We start from the raw sequence: 27446 nt of genomic DNA on the forward strand, positions 1-27446 counted from the left end.
ATATAATCTAAATTGACTACCAGAAACCGATTAAAATTGGTTTCAGAGCTGGATATCTTACCGTTTTTGAGCTATCGTGGTAGGAAATATTTGTACAATTTTGGGACTACGTATGCGCTATTCGATACTGATGCTATTCGATATGCTACTCCGCATACATAGAACCTAACCAAACCTAATCTTACCACATTATCTCGAAAACGGTATGACATCCACATAGACATATGAAAATATAGACCAAGCCTTTGTACGAGGGGTAACTGATAATCGCGGTAAGGGGGGAACTCATCTGACTTCAACTATTTTCGTAAGCGCAGACTCGGGTATGTTCGACTTTTCGCATCCATACGATGGAGTTGCATTGAACTTGTCGCAGTGAAGTTGGCTACAGCATTCACGCCCTGTCGATGAGTGAAGTTGGCTACAAATTCACTAACGCATTCACGCCGCGTCGGTGAGTGAATGCGTGGCCAACTTCACTGCGACAAGTTCAATGCAACTCAGTGTACATACATATGAAATGTGAGTCGAATACTACCGAATCTTGCCGGAATAAGTCGATGTCAGACGAGTACCTTACTCGCCCCGAATGTCAGACCCCCCTTGCCTAAAGTAGCAGTTTATGCTCGGTCTATATTTTCATATGTCTATGGACATCCAGCTCCGAAACCAACTTTAATCGGTTTCTGGTAGTCAATTTAGGTTATATACCGAACCTGCGTTCTCAATTTTGGTAGGGCCATTCGGAAACACAGCTCTACTGGAGTTAGAGATTCACTCTATACGTCATTAGAAAGATCCCACTGAGACTATCTAAAAACCGTTGCGTTTGTGCGTCTAAGTGGTCGGAGTGAAAAGTTACAGGGGTTTCCATCCTCTATAGAAAATCTATGGGTCGCATATTTTAGCAGTGCGCGCATGCTCCCAACAGTACGTATTGTCTTTGAAAAGGATTGTGCTGGTACTGTGTAACGCATGTAGTTTTTTCAGACTTTCAAAACCGCGAATTTTCCGGAGGACGAGAAGCCCGCGAAGCCACGAAGGACGGGCGAGTCGTACCTAGTTATGATATATTGAACATTTGTGCAATCCAAAGAGGAAAGTGTATTTCCTTTTCGGTCCACTGTCCTCTTCAACAAATCTATTCTAATATGTTACAGTAGTTACTAGAGAATTTCAATTTCTATTATATGTGTAAGTTTGAACGGTCCCGCCAAATTCACCATATGACAAGAGTCATATGATAGCAGGGAGGAAAACGGCAGCAGCGGAACGGGAAGGAAGGTTAGGAAGCCACGTGGGAGGAGAGGCAGAAAAGAGCCGAGTGAAGGGACACTCGAGATTATTGGTTCAGAGAAAACAATTAAAGGTTAAATAAGTAAGAGACTGAATATCGACAATTGTGTAGATTCAGTTGAAAACTACATCCGCACGTGTCGATACACGCTCCACCCGTCTAAATTTAAGGCTTAGTACTATACATAGTCCTAGGCCACAGCCCACTCTAGTAGTAGCCGTGCTGAAGTAAAAATGGCAACACCGCGGGAGTCCGGTCTGAATATATCAACACCTACCCTACTCTATCTGCCTTCCGGACTCCCAGACTCTCAGCCAATCAACGTCGTCAGACTCCCGATTATTCTCTGAACTTCACATAACCTCTTTGGTTTCGTTCCAATAATTTCGCTTGTTTCAAGGTTTTTGTTAACTTATATACACGTTCATCAATTCTTAAATGTTTCAATTTGATCCAAAGATGGTTTCATTTTGCTTCATACCTAAATTTTCTTGAAACCACTGTAAATGTTTCAAATATCATGCTTCACAACACCAAACTACTTCGAGAGTACACAAAATTTATGTCACATTTATAAGAATTTTATACTACCACATCACTTCTATTTGCCATAGTTGCAACGTTTATATATTGTTTATACATAATTAACACAAAATAGTGTATATTACTACAGCTTTTAATTAAAAAAGACGTTAATTACAATTCCGAGCACAGGACTCTGTTTTTGAAAATAGGACTCCCGATTGTCACGTGAGCGGTGTTGCCACGTTGTTCAGCATGGCTAGTACTGTATGCGTCTGCTAAGTTGAGACTCCTAAGAAATTGGGTCTGATTGGTCGGAGCTAGATGGGCCAGGCTAAGACACGCACACTTATTCAGTTGACCCACACGCATTTTTGTTATTCGCTTCCTAGGTTACAACTACTAGTAGAAATGAAGTGTGTCGCGTGACAGAAAAAGAAAGGTATACGCGTCGACAGAGAAAAAGAACGGTAGGCGCCGCCTCGAGTCTCAACTTAGTGGACGCATACAGTACTAGAATCGGCTGTGTCCTAGGCATAGTAGGTACAAATTTAAAACCGCGAATTTTCCCATACTTTTGCTCGGTAGTGTATCTTCCCTCAAAAAGAAGTTTTTCGCGTTTTTTTACAAAAATAACCTCTTAAAATTTCCTCCAGATATAACTGCACGTATTTATACGGAATAAATTTGTTGGAAGATATTATGAGACCAATTATGAATACGAAACACCGTTGAATTCTAGGAAGCATGCTAACGAATCGTTCGTAACAGCAACAGTTAATAATTATCGGGTAAATTGGCCAGCGATCATGATAATGTGTACCACACTAACTAGCATGTTGCTCCTGTGCTCCCATTAACAAGTGTTCCGAGATGCAATGCCGTGACCACCGACCACATTAATTAATTAACTATTCGCAGTCTGTTCTTATTCTTTCCCCCTCTACAGCCGGTAATACGACTCAAATCGTTGACTCTGCTCTAGAAATTCGACGATAGTTACCGGTCAAAGAACTTCCGCAATCTTTGTCTACCTACACATATGTATGTATGTATGTATGTATTTATATAGGGTCTTACCTCTAACAATGCGACGCACGATTTTTCACCCACTTGTCTCCATCTCACAAAAAAGTTTAGTGCAAGAGTTGCAGGGTATGCAGTGTACAATAGATATCAGTAAAAAAAATGTCGAAAACCGTTTGTTTTTATAGCGAAATCGAGGTCACCTTGGGTTTTACAAATAGAAATATAACATTCTTTTTTTACTATATTGTAGAGGACGAATTCAGATCAAGACGAATTCAAAACACATATTACATGATATTTTTATTAACATATTCGATTTACAGTAGTGGAAATATGAAATATTTAACTTTTCGTCGTACTTGACTTTTTTTTGTCAGATGGCTGCAAATGGATGAAAAATTGTGCATTCTGTTAGAGGTAACACCCGGTATATATCTAACTCGTATAGTTAATTAGTAAAACTAAAAGTTCAAAAGGCTTTGAAAATGGCATTTTACCCAAGTACTTACTTAGTGCGACAATATGCTTTAAGCCTTAGATCAGGAACTAATGATTAAAAATTCATAAAAATCAGCAATACTTCAAATTAGTTAAGATAGTGATAAATAAAAAATCTTCGAAATCGATGAAACGTACAAATATTGGAAAAATAATAACTGTTAACTTTTACAAAGCAAACAGTCTTCACAGTTTTTAGATAGAATGCACTCTTTATGGACCTATTGTTTGCAACTATTTTTAAACTATCCTTCGTTTAAATATACCATATGGTATGCCATAATCTTTCGAAGCTTTCTGTATTGTAGTACGAATCTCCTTCACCATCTTCATGGCTTTTTTAAAACTTGCTTCTAACCAGCAAATACGGTTTGAATATTTTCTAGGCATGGTTCTGATAAGGAGAAGGCCCCAAGTGTGATGCTGACTTTTTGATGAGTTTTTGCACAATGATAGAGCTTGAAAAACTGAAGCTAATGATATCCAGTTTAGGCGTAGACGGTTATTAGTTTATGAAATATTTAATGTTAAAGTTATTACCCTGCTTATGGTCTGAAATATAGGAAGTCTTTTCAACAAAAGTCGTGGCGTAGCCGCCCCCATATGGTGGAATTGCAACCACTCGACTATGGAAAGGATCCGTGTATTTGAAAGAAGATGCCTAAGGGCATACCTCAGACTGTACCGCTCTCACTATACTGACTACCACCACTACATCAGTAATAGCACTATCTACAACAAAGCAGATATATCTAGAATTGACACATTTCTGATAAGACTAATGAAAAACTATTTTAATAAACTCCCCAAAGTACAGAATACTATACTACAACCGCTCACCAAAATCGACCCAGCTCTCGTCCGCAGACAACTATCCATTGGGTACGTCTCACCCCAAACTTTCATGTATTGTAACGATAAGGGATTTATCCAGGACGCTAATAATACACCGATCATTTACCACTGGCGACGTAATAGGGTCGATAAACGTATAGCCTTAGGCATGGCTGACGCCTGAAGCAACCAAAACTCCCTCAGATACTCAATAGCGCTACCGCGAATAGATAATTATGACTTCTTTAGAATCAACTTCAAGAAATACTGGTGGCTAACCACGAACAGCGTCCACCTAGCAGCGTTAGCTGTCCGCAAACGACGATTATTGCGATCAAATAATACCAACAGGGCCAACCGGCACAACCTTCACTACCCCCTATTGAACTAGCTGAATAGCTAACCCCCCCCACACTGTAAATACCCCCATCTTAGAATATAATCCCCCCCTGTACAGATTCCCCCCGCTAGTATTAAGTTAGGTTAAGCTACTTTAAGTTTATTTCTAAGAAATCACCAAAGACTGATCCATGGAGTTTTTAAAGTACAAATTGTATTAAGACTTTCTTTTTCCCCATGCGGACTCCTAGGTATAAAACCTTGTATATATCGTTATCAACTGCGTATATTTTATTAAAAACCATATTGTTGTTCGGTTTAATATCCGTATCAGGCTGTGACGATGTTACCCTCGAGTCCTGATTGAATAACGGGCAAGCCAACTATATCAAACACTAGACTATATTGAATCTTTTTTTTTGTTAGTTTTTGTATTCAAATAGGCTATGAACCAACTATGTATTACTTTCCAACAAAAATAATAAAACGACTTAAAAAAAAAACCGATAAGGCGTCGGCCTCGCGGTAGGTGGATGTTTTTTATCGCGAGTTCAAATCCCGTTGGACAGATTTCTTCAACATGTTACAATATTTCACTTTTTCCTTTTCTTTTTTTAATAAATATACTTTTTTGCTATTATACATAATTGATTAATAAATATTTTTGAACAATGTTTTATATTTTTAAACAATTTTATTTAATTGGTGTTTTGAATATAAGTTGTACATGAACCGGGAAGGTAGTTTTTATTTAAAAAATGCGAAACCTAAAAACGGAAAAAGTGAAATATTGTAACATATTGAAAAAATCTGTCCAACGGGATTTGAACTCGCGACAAAACATATCCACCTACCGGAAGGCCGACGCCTTAAGGTGGGTTCAAACATGCTACGCGCTGATGATACGCCACGAGATTCTGTGTACGCTGAGTTCCATCGAAGTTGTCGCAGTGAAGTTGGCGCACTAACACATTCACGCCGCGTCGGTGAGCCGATCGGCGAGGTGCATCGGCTCAACGACGCGGCGTGAATGTGTTAGTGCGCCAACTTCACTGCGACAACTTCGATGGAACTCACAAGGGAACATCGGGGACTGATACACTCCGATTTTGATGCAACTTTGCATAAATATTTATTAGACCTGTTTATGAAGATAACTGTAATTCGTTGGTGCCCGTTTTTCACTTTGAGGGAGATATCAACCCTTTTATCCGAACCGCCCTTTCTATATACGTGCTTATAAATCGTAAACAACAAAAGACATAAAAAAATAATTGAAATAAAAGTTATACCGTTTCTTGAGGTCTATAAAGCTGCGTGTAAGTTTTTTTTTAAATCATCCTTTTTGCAAAATTGAATTCCCCCTCCCCCTCCGTTTTGAAAAATTTTACGCAGTTTTATAGACCTCAAGAAACGGTATAACTTTTATTGCAAATATTTTTTGATATCTTTTGTTGTTTACGATTTATAAGCACGTATATAGAAAGGGCGGTTCGGATAAAAGGGTTGATATCTCCCTTAAAGTGTAAAACGGGCACCAACGAATTACAGTTATCTTCATATACAGGTCTAATAAATATTTATGCAAAGTTTCATCAAAATCGGAGTGTATCAGTCCCCGATGTTCCCTTGTCAGTGTACGTCCACAACGTAACATCGTCGCGCAACGACAAATGTTGCACAGTGTGTTGCGCGACGGAGATACGTTACTGTGTTCTGTTGCATGTTTGTACCCACCTTTACCGGTTATGCCACGATCCTCGTTAAAAAGATTCCCTATACTTCAGACCATAAGGAGGGTAATAACTTTAATATTAAATATCTCATAAACTAATAACCGTCTACACCCAAAACCAGGTATCATTAGCTTCAGTTTTTCAAGCTCTATCATTGTGCAAAAGCTCATCAAAAAGTTAGCGTCACACTTGAAGACCTATCCTTGTGAGAAGAAAGAACAACTATAGCGCATAAAGTAGAAAGATGTCACATTCAACTTTTTGGGGTAATATACCATTTGTGGCATATATGTAGTATCGAAAAATTCTTTAAAAACTGCACGGATTTAGTGAATGTTTGGGCGGTTATACAACTCATTTATTACTGTAGTTTATTATGACCTATTATTTAACTGGATGAGTGACTATTCGTACAAGTGAATGATTCGCATTCTAGCATAGAATTACATCCAGACGATAGTTTTTTAACTTGTCAGGATTAGTTGGAACAAACGGAAATAAAAGCAAATATTTATTGTTGCGTAGACGGTTACATTAAAGTAAAAAAAAGTAAATATGTAATTATCGTCATCTCTGAATCGAATAAGAAATTATTGCAAAGTGGCGTATTACACCAAGTTACCCTATGTGTATGTATTTATGTATATACATATGTAGGTATGTATTTGCAAGATTTTGCAAACCTAATTTTTCATACGTTATTTTAATAATTCATATAATTTAAGGTTCTAAATAGATTCTTAAATTTTGGGGAAATTTTATGGGTTAGGCAAAACTCGATATATAAACTAAGAATTGAAAGCTGAAAATTTAACCCTTGAACAGTAAAGCCTGAGTCAATAGTGACCAAAATTTACCAAACATGTACAAAAATATTAATCTAATGTTAATTGTATAATTTCTAAACGAAAGAATTTCATATATTGAAACAATATTTCATATTTTTAAAGAATCTGTAAAATTTAGAAAATGAAAATAATATGAAATACAAAATTAAATTAAAATTGCGGCTCTCTCCATGGTCCACCGTTCAAGGGATAAAATCAATTTTTTCTTTCTTTCGAAAAATCAGTTATTATGGATATTAACATGAATTAATTGGCATTTTATATGCAAAACTTTAAAATTGAATTTTACAAAAATATCAGAATTCGCAGAACTCACAAAGCCATAAAAATATTATCGCTACGAGTAATCTACTACAGAAATATTCATAAGAAAATTTGGAACTTTATATACCCCAGTTACCACCCGTTCAAGCGGCTAACACTCATTCTGGGACACTGTATGCAGTAGCAAACATGATTGACTTCCCTAAGAAAAATGGCGTTGTAGAGAATAATGGTGCCAGTATTCGTGAAAAATTTATTTCATGTTTTTTGACAGTTTGTGTTCTATGTAAATCTTACAAATAAGAATTTGAATACTTTGAAACTTCAAGGATCAGAATTTGTAATTTGAATTTAAAAACCGTAAAGTTAAAATTTTGAAACGTTCAAATATAAATTCTCGAATTTTAAAATTCCCAGTTTTTGAAGTATTGAAAGTTTAGTTTGAAAACCTTAACAATAAATTCTGAATTTTAATACTTTGAAATTTTGATTTTCCCTAGATAAAGTTGCATTCGATGTAAGGAATCAATAAATATATAATCATTTGATTTAATACTGCGAGTGGTTAATAGTGTTAATTTAAACGTAAAGCTGAAACCGGTTCAAAAGAAAATCAAAGTAAGTAAAAAGAAACTCGGACTGCGCTGTATAATTACAGATGGATAATTAAAAGTCACGCACTATTTTAATCCGGAAACTCAGTACGATGCTACATAAGAGCAAGCTGTACGAGAAAGATGAAACATTTTCACGGATGCACACAAGGATAATTGCATACCCTAATTAATAATATACTACAAAATTAATTAATTCCTAACTGATCATGGCTTTTAAATTTGTACACTATGCTTGTTTTTCTTCGTTAATTAATAAAATACACTGTGTAACGTTGAATTATTTATCAAAGCGCGAGAAAAAAAATTTCAGTTCAAAAAATAATTGGTTTTTTTTTTAGTTTTTATACGATCAAGATTACAATTAAATGAATTATTCGTTCGTTCCGATGGCATTTGGAAAGTGCAACACGTGAAAGGGAATTATTATACGAGGGAAACTTCAGTTTTACCTACACTTTTTTTCGATCTGTAATTGAATTAGATCAACGATGATAAAAGACATGAAATCCTAAAAAATTAAACTATGGAATAGTCTCTCAACTGTTAAATTATTGTATGAAAGTTGGCAAAATTTATGTTAATCGTCGGATAGTGGATCATGAAGAGAGCTACAACTTTAATTTAATTTTTTTACCTTATATTATTTTCATTTTCTAAATTTTACATTGTTAACTCTCGATTAACATTGTTATATGTATATGTATATTGTATTTCGTAAGTTTGGGTTATAATTGACTCAAGTTCCGCTGTTCAAGGATTAAAAAAGAAAACAATTACTTTGCTAATTTACAATATTGCAATAAGTATTTGAAAAATCCAAAAACGTTTCGCTAAAAAGAAATTGTAGTTACATATGTACTTACTGTAACCTATCCTAACCTATTGTCATAAATTTTAGTTTTGAGTTTCCTTTTCCATCTAAAAATAAATTTTTTTATGTCCGAGCACGGTTGGCTTCCACAGGGAGAATAGTGAGACAAAGGTAGGAGGCTCCATTACTCACGTGTAAACATTTTTTAATTATATATTAAATTTTATAACTTAACGCCTGAAGACAAATAAGTATTTACTTTGCATAATATTATAGTATTTATTTTGTTATAATTATTGGTGTATAAAAAAAAAAAATTAGTGGCCATAAAACGCACAGTACAACCACAATCACACAGTGTACGTAACATTGTGGAAAAATAATGTTTCATTAACTCTTGAAAGGCAGAGTTTAAATCAATCGTGACCTAAACTTACAAAACATATACAGGAATATTAACCTAAAGTTAAATATATACTTTTTAAATGGAAGAGTTTTATATATTGCAAGGATAATTTTTGAAAGAACAGTGTAAAATTTAGAAAATAAAAATAATATGAAATAGAAAATTAAATTAAAATTGGGGCTCTCTCCTTGATCCGCCGTTCGAGGGTTATCGTTTGACGACAAATAATAGGAAAGAAAGAAATGAGAGAAGGTTTCTGAAGAAAGGAATTTGTATACCGTTCGTTGTTTGCCATTGATAGAGTCATCGAGGCGAGGACATGCGTTTACTCCGGCCATTGACTCGTAACGGGTTCACTCTATGGACCTTGGTTTGTTGCGGTTCGTTTAGGCTGCACAAGTTTCGTCTGCTTGTACATGCCACAATTCTCGATGATCAGTGTATGTAGTATTCGAAGAGTCCTAGATTCGAAGCAATGGTAGTTGCGTTCAATGGGGCGAATAATAGCCGATGAAAAGTCAAACGACAATGTTTGCGACACGAAAGTTGCCGGTATACGCCATACGTATATCGTTACACGAATCACGAGATATTCCGCATTTGTGCAATGGTCTGTGCCAAGGTTAAGTCTCGTGCACTATAATAAGGCAAATATGTAAGTAAGTATGTACTATGTTGTATGTACTTATATATATGTATAATTGCCGGGACACGAGAGAATTGCGACATGTTTCGAAATCATATACGCCCCTCGCATAGTCGTCCCGACTTTTTCCCAGAATTCATCCTCCCATTGAAATAACGCGAACGCTTAAGCAACCAGAGCTTGCGACACTTGTACGAATTTCATATGCGCTTGTTCATTTAACAATCCACGTATTCTTTCAATGTAGATATTGTAAATGTTTAATCGCATATGTATAAAAATTTATTACTGAAAATTAAATGATTCGTAAATGACATATGCAAAAAGAATAATCTTAAACTCACTAATCAGACACTTTTCAAAGTTAATAAGATTTCTGTCATGTATCAATAATATTAATTTCATAGGATTATTTCTTTGAATTATAATTATGATGAAATTACACTCGCAATCAAATCAGACTTCCCAAAGAAAAATGGTAAGGACCCGGCTTCTCACTCTTTTCTAGAGTGAGAGTCTAGAAGAGAGTCTGGCCCTATCACTTGCGTGTAAACGTTTACGCAAAAAAATTTGAATTAATATTTACGCTATTATTCATATTCATATTTATATACTAAATTTGTATAATATTTAATAACTAATTATTATATCATTTTTATTCTAATATACTTTTAATGGCTTAATTTTACTTTTTTCTTATTATTTTAATAACATTTGATAAGTACAGTCCAGAAATAATAGTCTTAAGGTGAGAAAATTACTATTTTAAAAAAAATGCCTACTTAAAGTAAGCGTTTTTAGCATACTTTACTAGATTAGTAAGAGACTATGTTAACTTCTATCCATAATTAGGTTAGGTTAAGCTACATCAATGTTCCGGCCGCCATTAGGCGGGCGGCGATGCAATTCAAAATTCAAAATTATTGAAATTCATCAAGCTGTTAGCTTTTTCAATAATTACCAGCGCTTGACTTTACCGCTGAAATGGCTGCCACCCACGTGACTTTTGTACGACCTAGAACTCTTCTCATTGGTTGTATTATGGATGAAATAAACATGGCGTCCTATTAATTTAGTAAAATACACTAAAAACGTTTACTTTAAGCAAGTATAACTTTTGAAATAGTAATTTTCTCGCCTTAAGACTATCATTTCCGGAATTGGACTCGTCAAATACTATTAAAGGAAAAAAAAGTGAAAGAATTTTGAGGTAAATTTTAACCAATGTTTAGATTGTTATTAATATTTTTTGAAAGTTTATGTTCTGAAACATAAAAATCTGTATTTTACAACACCCTCCTTTAAAATCTTAAGTTTCGAAATTTTTTTAATTTTTTAAGTTTAAATTCTGAAGTTTTAAGATTTGTATTTAAAAATTCTGAAAATTTTTTATTTCTGAAACCTTGAAATGTAATTTACGTGTTTACAGATATACATCGGACGGTGCTTTTGCTGCTACTAGCTGGCATAGTTGCTTGTAAGCAGGTGGCAGCAACCTCTAGTTGCCCATGGGCGCAATACGTGGTCGAACTGGAGAGCTCTTGCATTTGCGACTACAATCTAGCCAAAGAACTGTCTGTGCAATGCGACATCGTCGATTATGAGCAACTTTTAGCTGCTTTGCGTCGTTATGCGTCCAAAAGCAACGTAGACTTGTTCTACGTAAATAACAGCACCATCGGGACACTGAGAAACAACTCGCTCACGACGGTGAAGATCAATAACATACAATTGTCTGGCTGTCAAATCAAGACGATCGAGCCAGATGCCTTCAAAGGTCAGGAAAACTCCTTGAAAAGTCTGAATTTGAAAGACAACGAGCTCACGGAAATACCTAGTAGCACTCTGAAGACTTTAAGAAACCTCACGGTGCTGGACCTTTCGATGAATAAAATCACGAGGGTTAACGACAATGCCTTCGCAGGCCTAAAGTTGGTTACTCTGAAACTCTCAGATAACGAAGTAAACCTTGCGCCTGGAGCATTTCGCGGTTTGGAGAGATCACTGAAGAACTTAAATTTGAAGGGTACCAGGCAGAAGAAAGTACCAGAGGCGCTGAAAGGTCTTAGGACCTTGGCTTTTCTTGATTTGTCCCAGAACAGTATCAGAGAACTGCCTGGATCCGCTGGTACGAAAGCCTTCGAAGGGCTCGAATCGCTAACCGGATTAAATTTGGAGAGGAATTTGATACAGAATATTGGGCCAGACGCTTTTCACGGCATTAAGCATACTTTGAGCTCGTTGAGCCTATTGAATAACCTTATTCCGGATTTTCCAACGGCTGCTATTAATAGCATCCAGGACCTCAGAGTAAGTTTAAACATATTGATTTGAATAAATTACTCGCACAACAGACGTAACAGAATCAAAGATACTCGATATTTTATCATCTCTTCATTGTTTTATATAAAAAATGCCTAACAGTTTTATTTTTTGTTTGTAATTCCGATCATTATCTAATTTGAAAGCGTTGTTATGTAAAGCCAATTGAATAAATCCTAACGAGATACATACGAGATACATACTAAGATTTTAACTCGTACGGGGTATTGACACTTCTAACAACGATTATACATCAAGTATTACGACGAGTAAAATACTCTTCCATAACGACCATTTTTAATAGGTATTTGTTTAACGAACATTTTAACTTTTGACCGTAATAGAAAGTTTCTACGCGTGCTTCTTAAAGTGAAATTTACTTTGGTTTATTTTGTGAGTTTTACAAAACCAAAATGGTTAAATTATACTATAATAATCATAGTATTATTATATCAAAGGATATTTAAAATTTTTGTATTATGATTATGGTAAAACAATAATAGATAGTGAAATGACAAATTGATAGAAATATGAGATACTTGATTGGTAGTAATATGGGACAGTCTCACATTATTACCACATTTTTAAATTTAATACTAAATAATAAAATTAACATACGAACATATAAAATGTGCGATAAAAAATTTTCTGAAGACTGTAAAAGCGAATTGTGGGTTTAATGCCTATTATGCCGCTTATGGGCAAATTAAAATAAACGCTTTGTTTGACGTTCTATTATGTTTAATTTATCATTATTAATGTTCTATTTTAGTTTTATAACTTTATTTTCCTCAAAAGTAACACTGTCTCGTATTATGACCCGAAGTTCTATTAGTTCGAATTTACCATTAATTAGAAAAAGTGAAAAAATAGAAGTTTTGTAAGATCTATAATATTTATATTTATACAGGACATTTCGCACGAAATTCCTCCAATTTCTATGTTTGATTTTTCTATTTACGACTATTCTGAAACTTTATACATCGAAAAATAAAATGAGTATCCCATATACAGGGTCTACCATTTATGCATCTCGAAACCCGTGCGCGCGCGAACTCATGAATGTGGCAACAGCGCTAAAATTCGATAGATGTAAATACGCTACTTTCATATTAATAACAATCAGCCATAGTTTCTTCGTTCATAAAAATTCGTAATGTTTGTCCCCCTGCCGATTGCGCCCGAGTTTTGCCGAGCCGAGCCGAACTGACTCGAAGTTCCACTGCTCGTCGTGCATATTCGTATCCCGAATCGAATCTCGGACCAGAGTTCGGTCGATTACCAACTTAACTCTAAGAATTTTTACATCGCTCCCCACAGCTCTCTACATATGTCACAGCACAGCCGACTCTAGTACTAGTCATGCTGAACAACGTGGCAACACCGCTCACGTGATAATCGGGAGTCCTATTTTCAAAAACAGAGTCCTGTGCTCGGAATTGTAATTAACGTCTTTTTTAATTAAAAGCTGTAGTATTATACACTATTTGGTGTTAATTATGTATAAACAATATATAAACGTTACAACTATGGTAAATAGAAGTGATGTGGTAGTATAAAATTGTTATAAATGTGATATATATTTTGTGTACTCTCAAAGTAGTTTGGTGTTGTGAAGCATGATATTTGAAATATTTACAGTGGTTTCAAGAAAATTTAGGTATGAAGCAAAATGAAACCATCTTTGGATCAAATTGAAACATTTAAGAATTAATGAACGTGTATATAAGTTAACAAAAACCTTGAAACAAGCGAAATTATTGGAACGAAACCAAAGAGGTTATGTGAAGTCCAGAGAGTAGTTGGGAGTCTGACGACGTTGATTGGCTGAGAGTCCGGGAGTCCGGGAGGCAGATAGAGTAGGCTAGGTGTTGATATATTCAGACCGGACTCCCGCCGTGTTGCCATTTTTACTTCAGCACGGCTAGTACTAGAGTCGGCTGTGCATATGTACTGTGCACCGATGACAAGATGTCCCATGAGAAGCACGCATTTGCATTTGTCTCATGGGACATCTTGTCGTCGGTGCACTATACTTAGATGACATTATACTTTTAGCAATGGTTTGCAGAGGGCGCATTTATCGAATTTTAACGCTGTTGCCACATTCATGAGTTCGCGCATGCACGGGTTCCGAGATAAATGGTAGATCCTGTACACTGTCTCTCCTCTAGAGTTTAGAGTACTATGATGGGCAACTGCGTAACGGTGCACAGACGCGCAAGTAGCGTGCACTTGCGACTATTGATGGATAATCAATTTTTCGATTTAAAATTTTGAAATTTCCAAAATGTATGTATTTCTAAATTTGAAAATTTGATATTTCCCATACCTCTGTACTACATTTCGTACACCACTGCACCTACTGTGCACAGCAGTTCCCGTAGGCTTTAGAGGAGGCATGTTTTCAAGCAATTCAAGCACACTTAAGTTTTGAATCTTTCTAAAGTTTATTCGGATCTTAAAAGTTCGGAAACTGCCGGTACAGTGTCGAAATTCTTGAAACGAGGGACGTTCATAAGCGGCTTCTCTACTTATGAATATCATTGTTCTTGCCATCGTTGCTACAATACGCATTCTTCATTGTTCCTGCTTATGTTACGCAGTTAACTATGTATAAATAATTTGTAATCTTTTAACACTGCTCATTTTTCGAAATGATTCAAATATAGGAAATTAAAAATGTTTGCCAAAAGAAAATTTATTGCTTTTGCCATTTATTTAATAACAAAAAATTGTATTTAAAGTTGTAGTTGCAATAATATTTTTTATTTTATACAAAAACATTTCGCAAGGCACTGAAATTGTAGAACAGAACAAAACTTTTTGTGCTGATTTTATGGAGCAGTATTAAAGTGAGAAACCATCACAAATAAGAAGGTCCGGAAAGCGTCAATCATCTATTTAACACTAATCGATCAGAGTATTAGTTCATCTCGAGATAATCTCTAATATTTTCGGGACTTGTTTCGAATGAAATTCGAAATATGTAATTCGAAACTTTCCCCATATAATTATATTCAAAGTGATTCGAAGCGCTTCACTTCCCATCATTACTGATTCTGAGAGGTCTACATATATCCAGATTACAGTAAAAACTGGATATATGCAACATCGCTATCCCCTCCACTAAGCGAACCGAGACGCTCGATGAGGAAGCCGTATAATACGATCCGAACCGTTATATCGGTGTGATTCATACTAATTCAACGATGAAACTTTTTTATTTTTAACTTTTTCTTAATGAAACTTTTATTAACGCATTTGTGAGATTTTTCTGATTAAAATGATACCAAACACGATATTGTTTGAATTATATTCATTTATTTATTTATTTATTCCGAATATGCTGCTGAACTATTGACTGCTAATTAGGTGCTTTATGATGTTAGGAACAGCCCGTGATATCCATGAAACCGGATAGTTTCTTCCTATTGAAAATTAAAGTAATTTACAAGCTAACAGTAATAACAGAATGATAATAGAATAAATAAACAATAATAACAGAATAACATCGCATGTTGCATGTTGCATGTTTGATGCATCTTTGGTGTACGGTCTGCCTAAATGATGTGTACGAACGTAGAATCGACACCTCGACTGGATATATGCAACGTCTGGGTCCCAATGTTTGTTGCATATATCCAGCTTTTACTGTACTAGATATGGGGTCAAGTACACAGTGCCGAGCATGGAAGGCTTCCCTGAAAAAATCTTACTTTAGGAAGAAAATGCTTCACCACACGCGTGTAAACATTTACGCGGGTAACTTCAAAATTTGAATTTTTAAATTTGAATTTCGAAATTCTGAGATTCAAATTTTGAAATTTTGAGAAGTATATAAGAAATTTATAAGAAATATTATAAGTAAATATATTAATTTAAAAAAATTATCTTGCTTTCTATTTAGGTATTAGATATTGGATTCAACTTGATAACGGAATTGCCAGTAAACGCTTTTGAAAAGAATCCATCGATAACTCTCCTAGCTATTGATGGAAATCCTTTGTCAACCGTTCCAGAAGAAGCTCTCGCACGATTAAACGGAACACTTCGTGGTCTGAGTTTAGGAGGTCGATTTCTGGTCTGCGATTGTAAATTACGATGGATCGTGGACTGGATAAAAACCAGGGACTTGCAAGTCACCAGTCGGGAACGTAAACCACAATTCTGTGGAAGTCCACAAAAACTACAGGATAAAAGCTTTTACAATATCGATTCAGAAGGTTTTTAAATTTATTTTTCTTCGAAAATAGCAATAATCATGATAAAAAAAATATATATTTCATTGTAAACAAATGCTAATTTTAGTTCTAAAGAAAATGATTCAGTTAATTTTTATTTACATAAAAGTGTAGCTTAAATAATTGCTGAGTAAGTGTTAGATCTAACAATTGTAAAAGTTACATTAAAATATTATATATCATCAATTTGTATAGATATAACATTAATTTACTTTCTTAGAAATGACCTGCGAAAGAACTCCAGAAATTATTGGAATCGGTACGGTAGAAAGTGTGGACACCAGAGAACCTACAGGATCCGTTGAAGCAGCGAGTAGTCTTAACCCAACTATTCGTTCCACCATTAGTATACCAACCACTACAACCACTACAACTACTGTATCCACAACTATGGTATCCCCTACAACTGAACAACCAAAAACTGAAACACTGTCTACAACTACTGCAAGAAGCATTACCAACAGACCAACTGCTGCAAGAACAGGAAACGTGGTGATTATGAGGACCACACCGTCTCCATCTAAACATTCTCAGGACCACTTGCAACAACATCAACCAAGACCACCGTTGGTTCTTGGTTCCCCGCTTTACAAGTCAAAATCAACAGAAAAGAACATCATAGTCAAAGATGTACTTAGACAAGACAATGCTGTGAGCATATACTGGGACACTGAGGCGACAAATATCTTAGGGTTTAAAGTGATTTACAGACTATTTGGGGATAACAGTTTCAAGCAGGCGCCACCTCTTGAAGCCAGTGAACGAGAATTTAAAATTAAAAATGTTCCTTCACAGGTAAATACGTTATCAAGAAAGAACCTCAAACAATAATAGTTACACGGATCCTTTATAATATACACTTGGATGCAACGTAGGTTTTCTTTGGCTAAGAATAAGCGTAGAAGGAGCATTTTCTCATTGCATGGTCTTGAGAGAACTCAGGGAAAGAGCTTAATCTACACTTGCTCTTGACTAAGAGAAACCTATTTACGTTGCAATAGAGTGTACACATAATTATTTATACGAATGCTGATTATAGGAATGCATCGTGGTCTGTGTAGTATCATTAGAAGAGACCAACATTACTCCAGCAAATGTACCTTACAATCAGTGCAAAGAAGTGAGGACCGAAAATTCACCCACATCCAACATGGATAAAATTACCATCGCTGCCAGTGCGGCTATATGTGCTACAATAGTGGTCGCAGTTATAATATTCATTGTGGCAAACCGACGAAGGGCCAGAAAACTCCATACTCTGCATAGTATTGATCAGACAAAAATGGGTGGACCGATTGCTGGATTACCAGTTAACTGTTGCTCTAATGTTGGTCCAACGCCCAGCCCTGGTGGGCCGTTATCCTCAATGGCAACTCTTAGTGCTTACAATGCACAGAAAGAATGGGACCAAGTGTCTGCTTACAGCAACAGAAGCATACCAAGACCAAGGATATTTCCTATAGATCGCCAAGGTATAAACGACATTTAAGGTATTCTTGTAGAATGTACGTAACCTAAATATTTTACTGTTACACTAGCTATATAAATAGGTATTCAAACTGTTGAAAGACACACAAAGGAATGAAAGATTGTTAAAATGATCTAATATTTTAGAGTTATTCATTCCTAGGTTCGATAACTAGAGCTTCCTGCATTGATGACGTCAGATCTCAAACTGGACACTATGGTGGAAAGGTGTCAACTAGAACTGTGGTCGATGGTCAATCGCAACATAGTTTCTCCAACACTTCAACCAGATATTTTGGAAATAACATGTTGTCGTCTAATCTTGCTAATACAAGATCAGGTCGGTATCTATGAAACAAGTAATCTTAACCTCTTAAGGGAGTAGACACGAGTAATGCAGCGAAGTGACATTACCGGCAAAAATAGGCCTAAAAATGGGTCCGGGATTTTTCGTTTTTCGTCCTTATATGAGAATATTTGAGGCTGAGTGAGGGCTCATTCAAAAGAGGAAGGTTCAATGCAGCAAGCTCTGGTCTTCATCGAGATTTTGTTAATATCTAATAATATGAGTGTCCAAAGTAGAGGAAAAATCGAGAAAATACATCCGCATAATCCAAGGTATTTTTAGATCACTAAAAGAATTTTGTGACTCAAACGATGACCAGAGCGCGCTGCACTGAACCTTCCTCTTTCGAATGAGCCTTCACCCAGCCACAAATATTCTCATATAAGGACGAAAAACGAAAAATCACGATTGCATTCCCACAGACGAGTTCCGCCATTATCTGGATAATACAGAGCAAGTCACGTGACAAATTTAGTTCAGCTAGAAATTATAAGGTGGCGTCTAAGTAGAAAGGCTGCCGATTTGAAATCGTAGCCAGAATCAGGCGTTAGCTTGATTACGTCACTCGAAGTGTGCTGCGAAGGCAAGCGAAAAAGGCAACAACGCCCGAACGCTGAGTGAGACGCACTACAGTCATGCTCTCCTTCTCTTATTCTGAATGTACAAATTGTCCCTTTTCGCTAAGTTTTGACTTCCGCCCGCCTAGATTTTTCACAGCGCTCCATAACAAACCTCGCCCTATTCAAACTATATCGTGTTTGGTATCATTCTAATCAGAAAAATTTCACCAATGCGCTAGTAAAAGTTTCAGTAAAAAAAAGTCAAAAATAAAAAAGTTTTATAATTGAATTAGTATTAGTCACACCGATACGTTTCGGCTCTTTCCTTTGATCGTTGGACCTCTCTCTCTCCTCCACTGTCTGTCCCTTTCTACGTTCACGCTTGGCTGGTCGTCGCGTTTAATCCGAGATTCGACACCTCGGTTGAATATATGTATGTAACGTCTGGGGGTAAACTTTACCTCAGGGGCCCAAAAATTATGGCCATTTTTTTCTATCTTTTTGAAGTATTTAACGAGTAGAATCTAAAAATCCTAATTTTAAGGCGCGGAATCCATCGGTTCAGAAGTTACACATGTGTAAAAGTGAGCATTTTTAGCTCATGGCGTCGAAGTAACATGTAAAATACGCTAAAAACATTCAGATTTACACACGCATAACTTCTGAACCGATGGATTCCACGCCTCAAAACTAGGATTTTTAGATTCTACTCGTTAAATACTTCAAGAAGATAAAAAAAAAAGGCCATAATTTTTGGGCCCCTAAAGAAAAGTTCAGCCGTCCCAATTGCATGACGTATCCTGTACACTTTTATTAAATAAAAAACATTTATTTAAAGAAGTTAATAACTTTTTCTAAAAATAATTCTCAGATTGCACGTTCCTTCGGTTCTTCAGAGTAGGCATATATTTTTCAGCAGCGAGGGGTGCTACGGTGCGCTATATAAAATCCACGCGTTTGGTCAGTCAGAAGTTATCAGAGCGAGACAATTCTATCATTTGTGTTGAAAGAAGGATAGCACGATCACCGTACATCTCACTCTAAACACGCGCCAATGTTTCGCTTTCGTTCTTCAGGGGTATCGTCATAGCCGACTCTAGTATTAGCCGTGCTGAAGTAAAAATGGCAACACCGCGGAAGTCCGGTCTGAATATATCAACACCTACCCTACTCTATCTGCCTTCCGGACTCCCAGACTCTCAGCCAATCAACGTCGTCAGACTCCTGATTACTCTCTGGACTTCACATAACCTCTTTGGTTTCGTTCTAATAATTTCGCTTGTTTCAAGGTTTTTATTAACTTATATACACGTTCATCAATTCTTAAATGTTTCAATTTGATCCAAAGATGGTTTCATTTTGCTTCATATCTAAATTTTCTTGAAACCACTGTAAATATTTCAAATATCATGCTTCACAACACCAAACTACTTTGAGAGTACACAAAATATATATCACATTTATAACAATTTTATACTACCACATCACTTCTATTTGCCATAGTTGCAACGTTTATATATTGTTTATACATAATTAACACAAAATAGTGTATATTACTACAGCTTTTAATTAAAAAAGACGTTAATTACAATTCCGAGCATAGGACTTTTTGAAAGTAGGACTCCCGGTTGTCACGTGAGCGGTGTTGCCACGTTGTTCAGCATGGCTAGTACTATAATAGAGTCAGCTGTGGTAGCGTCGCGATGCCTCTGGCGAGACGAGCGTTTGAATGTGTTTGTAAAAATACTTGAGGCGCTGTTGCCTTCCTAGATCGTGTTGCGCGCACGCTAGCTGAGAATTAAACCTTTCAAGTTCGTAACAAAAGACGCAAGTGGCTCCACCAGGCCCAACGAAAAAACTGCTGTAATACCGACGCGACGTCCCGAATCGGAGAGGTCACGTGCCGTGTCTACCCCCTTAACTTAAAAGCCCAATAATGCTCGGGCAAAATACACTTGTTATAATATAATTAAATTAAGAGGTTAATATTCTTGTAAATATTTATCTTGATATTTTTGTTTCCTATACAGAATTAAGGCAATCTCGACAGTCTTTAGCCGGAGCTTCTGACAGAATGTCACGAACAAACTTCTCGCCAAGTCATATGCCATCTCATTCTTCAGCTAGAAGACAGAGACCACGGTCATGTAGTCGCAATTTGGAGCAAAACCCACCACGGCCAAGTAGCAGATACAGCATAGCTGATTCAACGCACACTCTCAACAATTACGAAGAAAACAATTGGACTGATCACGACATGGATATATACATGGCACGCAATCCAACGACAAGAACTGGTCTCATGCCCCTTTGATTTGACACTATGTGTGTATAATTTTGCTCAAATGTGTTCAGTGACATTGTTTTGGAACATCTGAACTTCTCTCATTCATACAGATGTACTATACAGCATGACATTTTAGAAGATATAGAGTAGATAGTTTAGCATTTATAAGAGTAATCGGTTGAATCTACGTTTTTACAACTGTTACCATGTAATAAATGTATTAACGTAGCGGTATGAAAAAAAAGAATGTTACAAACGTTTAGTTTTAAGAAGATTGATATAAAGTGTTTTAATGGTGCACGTTTTAAAAATGTACTCTGTGTGCTTAAATCATACAAAGTAAAGCTCAATTAATTCGATCATACGATCTCTTCAAATGACCGGAAGTCATAATAACGGGTCAAGATTAACGTGTATGAATGATGGATGTGCTTTTATCCAAAGACTGTATCATAAAAAAAGTATCTCTTAAAGTCTACATTGTGTTTACAATAATTCATGCTTACAGACACATTGTTTATTATGAAATATATTAACATAAAACGTATTTCATTACATGTGATATGTCTTGGCAATGAGAATTCTTTGCCAAAAATAGAATGATTTTGTATATTTTTAAATGATAATTGTTTTGTAAGTTTCAGTATTAGAAGAAAAAATTGAAAATAAATATACATACAATATTATTATGTAACACGTGTACTAATAAATTTCAAATTAGTGAAGAAACTATAAGACAATGTTTCATTTTTAAATTTATACTATATAGTTAGCACATAATGACCAATTATTTTTTACCATACAATTAACTAATAAAACGTGCAGTACTTACCCTGGAATGAGGATGTTCTTTTCCCATCGAAACCTGATTTCTTGTACAAACTCGTACCACAATTGTGCCAGTGCTGTCATTCCTCCAAGATTATGCGTACAGTGTGCTGCAACAATAGCAAGCCGCCACACTAAGCTATCCATTACACAAGTTTTCACACCTTTCCACTGATCTTCATCCACATTACATATCGTCAAATCACCGTAAGGAGCTTTCTGAAACATTAAATAATTTTCTTAAAAAGAAAATACTGACAGTAATCTTTCATTCGTTTTTCTTAATTTCTTATGACACTAAAATTTTTGGTATAATTCACGTTCAAATTTCAATATTTTATGCAAAATGAATAAAAATCATTGTAATAATTTAAAAAAGAAACACTTTAGCAGGATTTCGAAAGCTAGACATTAAAAAAGAGAACAAAGATTCAATTAGTTGTAAAAATGGTAGTAACTTTTGTAATAACATGAAAAAGGCAATAAACATTTTCAAAAATAGCTACCATTAACATTATGCTTTCTTAATTACTATTTTAAATTTGAATATTTTCCCGCGCTTTCATGGATTTGAAATGGCACTGATAATAAAGAGGATTATTTCAATAATTGAAATTACTAATTTTTTTTTCAAAACAAAGTTACTACAATTATAAGCTGTCCGAGTATTAAAATATATAATATTATTCACCGTATTTTCATCTGCATCAGGAAATAGAAAATAAAGTATAGACAATAATATTTCCTCTGGGATCGGTCCTCCTACATTCTTATTCTTTTTCGTAGTTGCTTTGCTAACAACTGTTGAAATTGTTGGTATTTTAGATTCCGTTAATATGTTAAAAACTGAACTCAGCGATTGATCATCTTGTTGGGCATAAAGCACAGCATCCCCAAGCAGATCTACCATAGTTTTTTGATTGTTGCAAAGATGCAAAAAGTCCATTAAGTATTCCCCAAGTAAACAGGCTGGCGAAGAAACCATTTTCACTTGAACGGACCATTCAGGTGCTAACTGTGGTTCCAGATCTGTAAAACCTTCGCTATCAACTACAACGTTTTCTGACATTTCAGGCCATGTCGTAAATAAATGCAGCTCCCTGGAACAATAAATTATGTTAGTTCACTAACTCAACCACCTTAATTATGTTTCATTTTATAGTGTAATAGTCTTACGCAATCGGATCATATGTTGCCCCAAATGGAAGTTTTCCAAGTTCAGCAACACCTAATGTTTCTCCTTGCATAAAATCAAAATCTGGGGGTTCTTGAGTCCAAGTGCTATTAGTCCAATCTTTTAATAAATACGAAAATCTTATAGATATCATTACTGGATCGAGTCTCACTCCACAACCTTCTCCAACTTTCTGTTTAAATAGAGCAAGTAATCCTAAAAGTAACGTACTTGTATGAATCAAATGTTATACAATATTGTTAACTTTTGATTAAATATAATTACTTCTATACTTTTGTTTTATAAACCATATTCGTACCAGTGAGATACTTGCAGTGAGGAGGTATCTTTTTCAAGTGTACCATGTTGAAATGGGTACAAACCCCTTTCCCAATACTAGTACCAAGATACATTTTCTGCCATGGTTCTTGCACTTGCACTAATGTAGGTACATCGCTAAAAATGAATAACAATTTTTAAATTATTATAGTATTAATGTGCACTATCAAACAAACAGTTTTCTCAATTACCAATTAGCATTAGTAGCAGCAATTGCAAGAGAACTAAGTAAAATTTTAATTTTTGTTTCATCTGTTACAGATTCTTTTCTGACAGACTGCAAAACAAGGAATTCCCTGACACTGTAATAGCGAGCTATTTCCAAATGATTCCCATCAATTCTAGCAAAATCATTGGATGCATTTAGCGCATCTTTATGACATTGTACCTTTTCTTCTTCACTTTCTTTGGTAGAATTAAGAACATCTGTATCTTCCAATTTCAATTTAAAGTGTTTCAATATAAATTCTGCATCTAAAATACAAAAATGCATCTATTTGCATTCAATAAATTATAAACAATATATGCTAGTATTAAATATATCTGATCGCAATTTTGAATGAATGTTAGACAAACCAGCAAAATGAAGCTTCTGCGAATTCTCTTCCCATTGACAGTTGACAAAGTCTCCAGATTTTAAACAACGACCAATTTTTGTATTGGGCAGCTTCCATTCGTGCATAATTTCTTCTAATCTCGCTATAAACACTTCCCATTCAGAAGCTGTAGTAAAATCATGGTGATAAAAGTCTTCGATTTCAACGTTATTCATTTTTTAAACTATTTAAAATGTTTAAAATGTTGTTTACAATCAAATAGTTCGGTGCATTTAAGGTTAAATATTTAACATTTATTCATTACCCATTGAGTTGTAACTTTCACTGACGCGGTATATTTTACTGTAAAATTGTACAGAGTGCACTGCTACTATATTCTTCTTGCTTTTCCGAATACCTGTCAAGTCCGATTTGGCTGAAATTTTGCAAATAGCTTCATTTGACATAAAAACAATGTTAGTGAGAAAGAGTTCTGGCGATTTGAAACAAATTTTTTTATTATTTTAATATTATTTCCTGCATTACCGACGTACCTCGAAAACAAAATAGGTTAGGTTATGCTATATTTTAAGGGGCGGGGGCCGCAGAGTGAGGGGCGAAGGCCCGCCCCCGCCCATTTGTTGGACAATCAAATTGTGCAACAGTACCGAATATATTTGAAGTGCTGTTGTAATATTACAACGGTAATGTTATTCTCTGCTTTACCGATACAGTATCAATACCGGCACCGACGAGAGACTACCATCCTTATGGGACCGAAGTAAAGTTGGCGTGGAATATTAATATTTCTTAACAATTTATGTCGTAAAAAATTGCTCCCCATTTGCTCTCTCGGAATCTAAAATTGCTCCAGTCGCAAACATTATATTTAATGAGATATTCGCAAATAAAGAAGCAGAAATTTGTTATCTGCAAAATAGATAGTAAATGATCTTTTTACAAAGATATTATGGTACCAAAAAATTGCTCCCGATTTGTTTTATAAGATTCAATGGTCAGATATATCAATAAAAATTTATTAACAAAGAGCAATTGAAAATAAATGTTGTTGCGTATCTGCCAGTAAATTATGACGTCATAAACGACCGTTGAATATATCCACCGAGTAAAAGTAAATGTCAGCAACATTTGTCGCTTGTACCACAGTATGTATCTCGTCGGGGATCCTGAAAGTTCATCGCCGTGTCAATTCCCGGCAGCAATTCACCGCCGCGTCAATTCATCGCATCCGCAGTTCACTGCCGAGATGTGTTTGGTCAAATCATAAAAAGTTATTTTTTATTTAAGCATATTTTTGGAGTTCTATGAATGGCTATAGTTCCGAATGTTCCTGGTCACTGATCTACATGAAATTTAGAAATCGGATTTCCGTATGTATAGGGTGTCCCTTATAAAATTCATTTTCAAGAAATTTTGGTTAACTTCTTTAATTAAGGGGGTAGACACGGCACGTGACCTCTCCGATTTTAGACGTCGGTATTACAGCAGTTTTTTCGTTGGGCCTGGTGGAGCCACTTGCGTGGTCTGTTACGAATTTGAAAGGTTTAATTCTCAGCTAGCGTGCGCGCAATACGATCTAGGAAGGCAACAGCGCCTCAAGTATTTTTACAAACACATTCAAACGCTCATCTCGCCAGATGCATCGCGACAATACGGCTGAAGAACAAAATCGAAACATTGACGCGTGTTTAAAGTGAGATGTACGGTGATCATGCTATCCTTCTTTGAACCTAAATGATAGAATTGTTCCGCTCCGGTAAATTCTGACTGACTGAACGCGTGGATTTTATATGGCGCACCGTAGCACGCCTCGCTGCTGAAAAATATATGCCTACTCTGAAGAACCGAAGGAACGTGCAATCTGAGAATTTTTTTAGAAAAAGTTATTAGCTTCTTTAAATAAATGTTTTTTAATTCATAAAAGCATACAGCGTGCGTCACGCAATTGGGACGAGTTATATCTTGAATTTGGTAAGAGATAGGAAAAAGCTGTTCATGTAAAAGTTCAATGGTATGATAATGTTTATTTTTCTATGACTTCATTTTCTTCGTGAATGCAACGATGCACTAAAAAAATGCAGATGCAATTTTTATTTAAATAGAATTGCATTTTTTTCTTTACTCGTATCAACTCCTTGAAACATTCTGCATAAAAAAATAATATTAGAACTAATAAATGGAGAGGCCTCGGCTCCTTCTCTCCTCTTCCCTCGCTACTATTCCCTCTCACTATTTTTGCTGACGCGCCTATATCTAACAGTACAATGTTTAAAAAACTAATATTTCGTGAGATATCTCATACTTTTCATATATCTTATCATTCAACTTTTACATCAATAGTTTTTTCCTATCTCTTACCAAATTTAAGATATAACTCGTTCCAATTGCGTGACGCTTGTATTTTGAGAAACCTATAGTAACTTTGTTTTTACGAAACTAATAAAAAATACAAAGGAGTCAATATTCTGAGTGAATGCAAATAATTTATATAAATAAATATCCCGTATACAACTTATATAAACGTTTGCAGAATTATTGCAAAGAGGAGGTATATTCTTCTCTTGTTATACCTCCTCTTTGAGCGAGGTTTGTTATAGGGTGCTGTGAAAAATCCAGGCGGGCGTCAGTCAAAATCTAGCGAAAAGGGACAATCTCAACATTCAGAATGAGAGAAAGGCAACATGACTGTAGTGCGTCTCACTCGGCGTTGTTGCCTTTTTCGCTTGTTTTCGCTTGCCTTCAGTCGAGTGACGTAACCAAGCTAACGCCTGATTCTGGCTACGATTCCAAATCGGCAGCCTTTTTACTTAAACGCCACCTTATAACTACTAGCTGAACTAAATTTGTCACGTGACTTGTTCTGTATTATCTAGATAGTGGCGGAACTCGTCTATGGGAATGGTTTCACGGGAATCGGTTACTCGTCCTTATGTGACAAGATTTTGAGCTGAATAAGGGCTCATTCGAAAGAGGAAGGTTCAATGCAGGGGGCTCAACTCATCGTTTGAGTCACAAAACTCTTATAGTGACCTAAAATGTGGCTGAACTATACTTTAGGGGACACAAAATTATCCACTTTTTTCTTCTCAATCTAATAGTTTTCGATGCGTAGAATCCAAAAATGCAGGTTTTAACTGTCGAAATGCAGCGGTTTAAAAGTTATGAGCGTGTAAAGTTTGACACTTTTAATGCATTTGCTACGTTACTGCGACGCCATATTGGCTTCTTGTCCAATGAAAGGTGTCGCTAGCAGCAGACAGAACCACGTGGATGACGACCATTTTAGCGGGCAAAGTCAAATGTTTTAGTACATTTGTTTTGCAGATGTTACACTTTTTATCATTTGTTTCGCAGCCTACAGGTAAGAATTGTTTCAGAATTTCCAATGCGTTTGAAGAGTTTAGTTGTTTGTGCCACGTTTTTCGCTATATTTTTTGCCGTTTTTTTCTTGTTTTTGACTGTTTTGTTTGTTTTT

At 35.7% G+C, this 27446-nt stretch overlaps 2 protein-coding genes across 4 annotated transcripts in view; one reads left to right on the forward strand and one right to left on the reverse strand.

The window, feature by feature from the left end:
* The window catches only part of haf (leucine-rich repeat and fibronectin type-III domain-containing protein hattifattener), a 46823-nt gene extending 25080 nt beyond the window's left edge, over nt 1–21743 (forward strand). For both annotated transcript variants that reach the window (XM_034328041.2, XM_034328042.2), the window contains 6 exons: nt 11277–12157; nt 16080–16395; nt 16634–17208; nt 17453–17885; nt 18044–18220; nt 20817–21743. In XM_034328041.2, the coding sequence (XP_034183932.1) occupies nt 11277–12157; nt 16080–16395; nt 16634–17208; nt 17453–17885; nt 18044–18220; nt 20817–21100 (2666 nt within the window). In that variant the 3' untranslated portion in view covers nt 21101–21743. The remainder of the gene's footprint in view (nt 1–11276; nt 12158–16079; nt 16396–16633; nt 17209–17452; nt 17886–18043; nt 18221–20816) is intronic.
* The window catches only part of Rab3GAP1 (RAB3 GTPase activating protein subunit 1), a 58830-nt gene extending 34408 nt beyond the window's left edge, over nt 1–24422 (reverse strand). Inside the window, exons 1-6 of one of the 2 annotated variants that reach the window (XM_034328040.2) lie at nt 23991–24125; nt 23606–23907; nt 23395–23531; nt 23078–23291; nt 22593–23001; nt 21906–22120 (exon numbers count right to left, since the gene is read on the reverse strand). In XM_034328040.2, coding sequence (XP_034183931.1) covers nt 21906–22120; nt 22593–23001; nt 23078–23291; nt 23395–23531; nt 23606–23907 — 1277 coding nt within the window. In that variant the 5' untranslated portion in view covers nt 23991–24125. Of the gene's footprint in view, nt 1–21905; nt 22121–22592; nt 23002–23077; nt 23292–23394; nt 23532–23605; nt 23908–23990 lie in introns of both variants that reach the window. The other variant, XM_034328039.2, reaches the window with a different exon arrangement.
* Nucleotides 24423–27446: the final 3024 nt, after the last annotated feature.

The sequence above is a fragment of the Osmia lignaria genome, chromosome 1 (assembly GCF_051020975.1).
Source record: "Osmia lignaria lignaria isolate PbOS001 chromosome 1, iyOsmLign1, whole genome shotgun sequence".
NCBI lineage: Eukaryota > Metazoa > Arthropoda > Insecta > Hymenoptera > Megachilidae > Osmia > Osmia lignaria.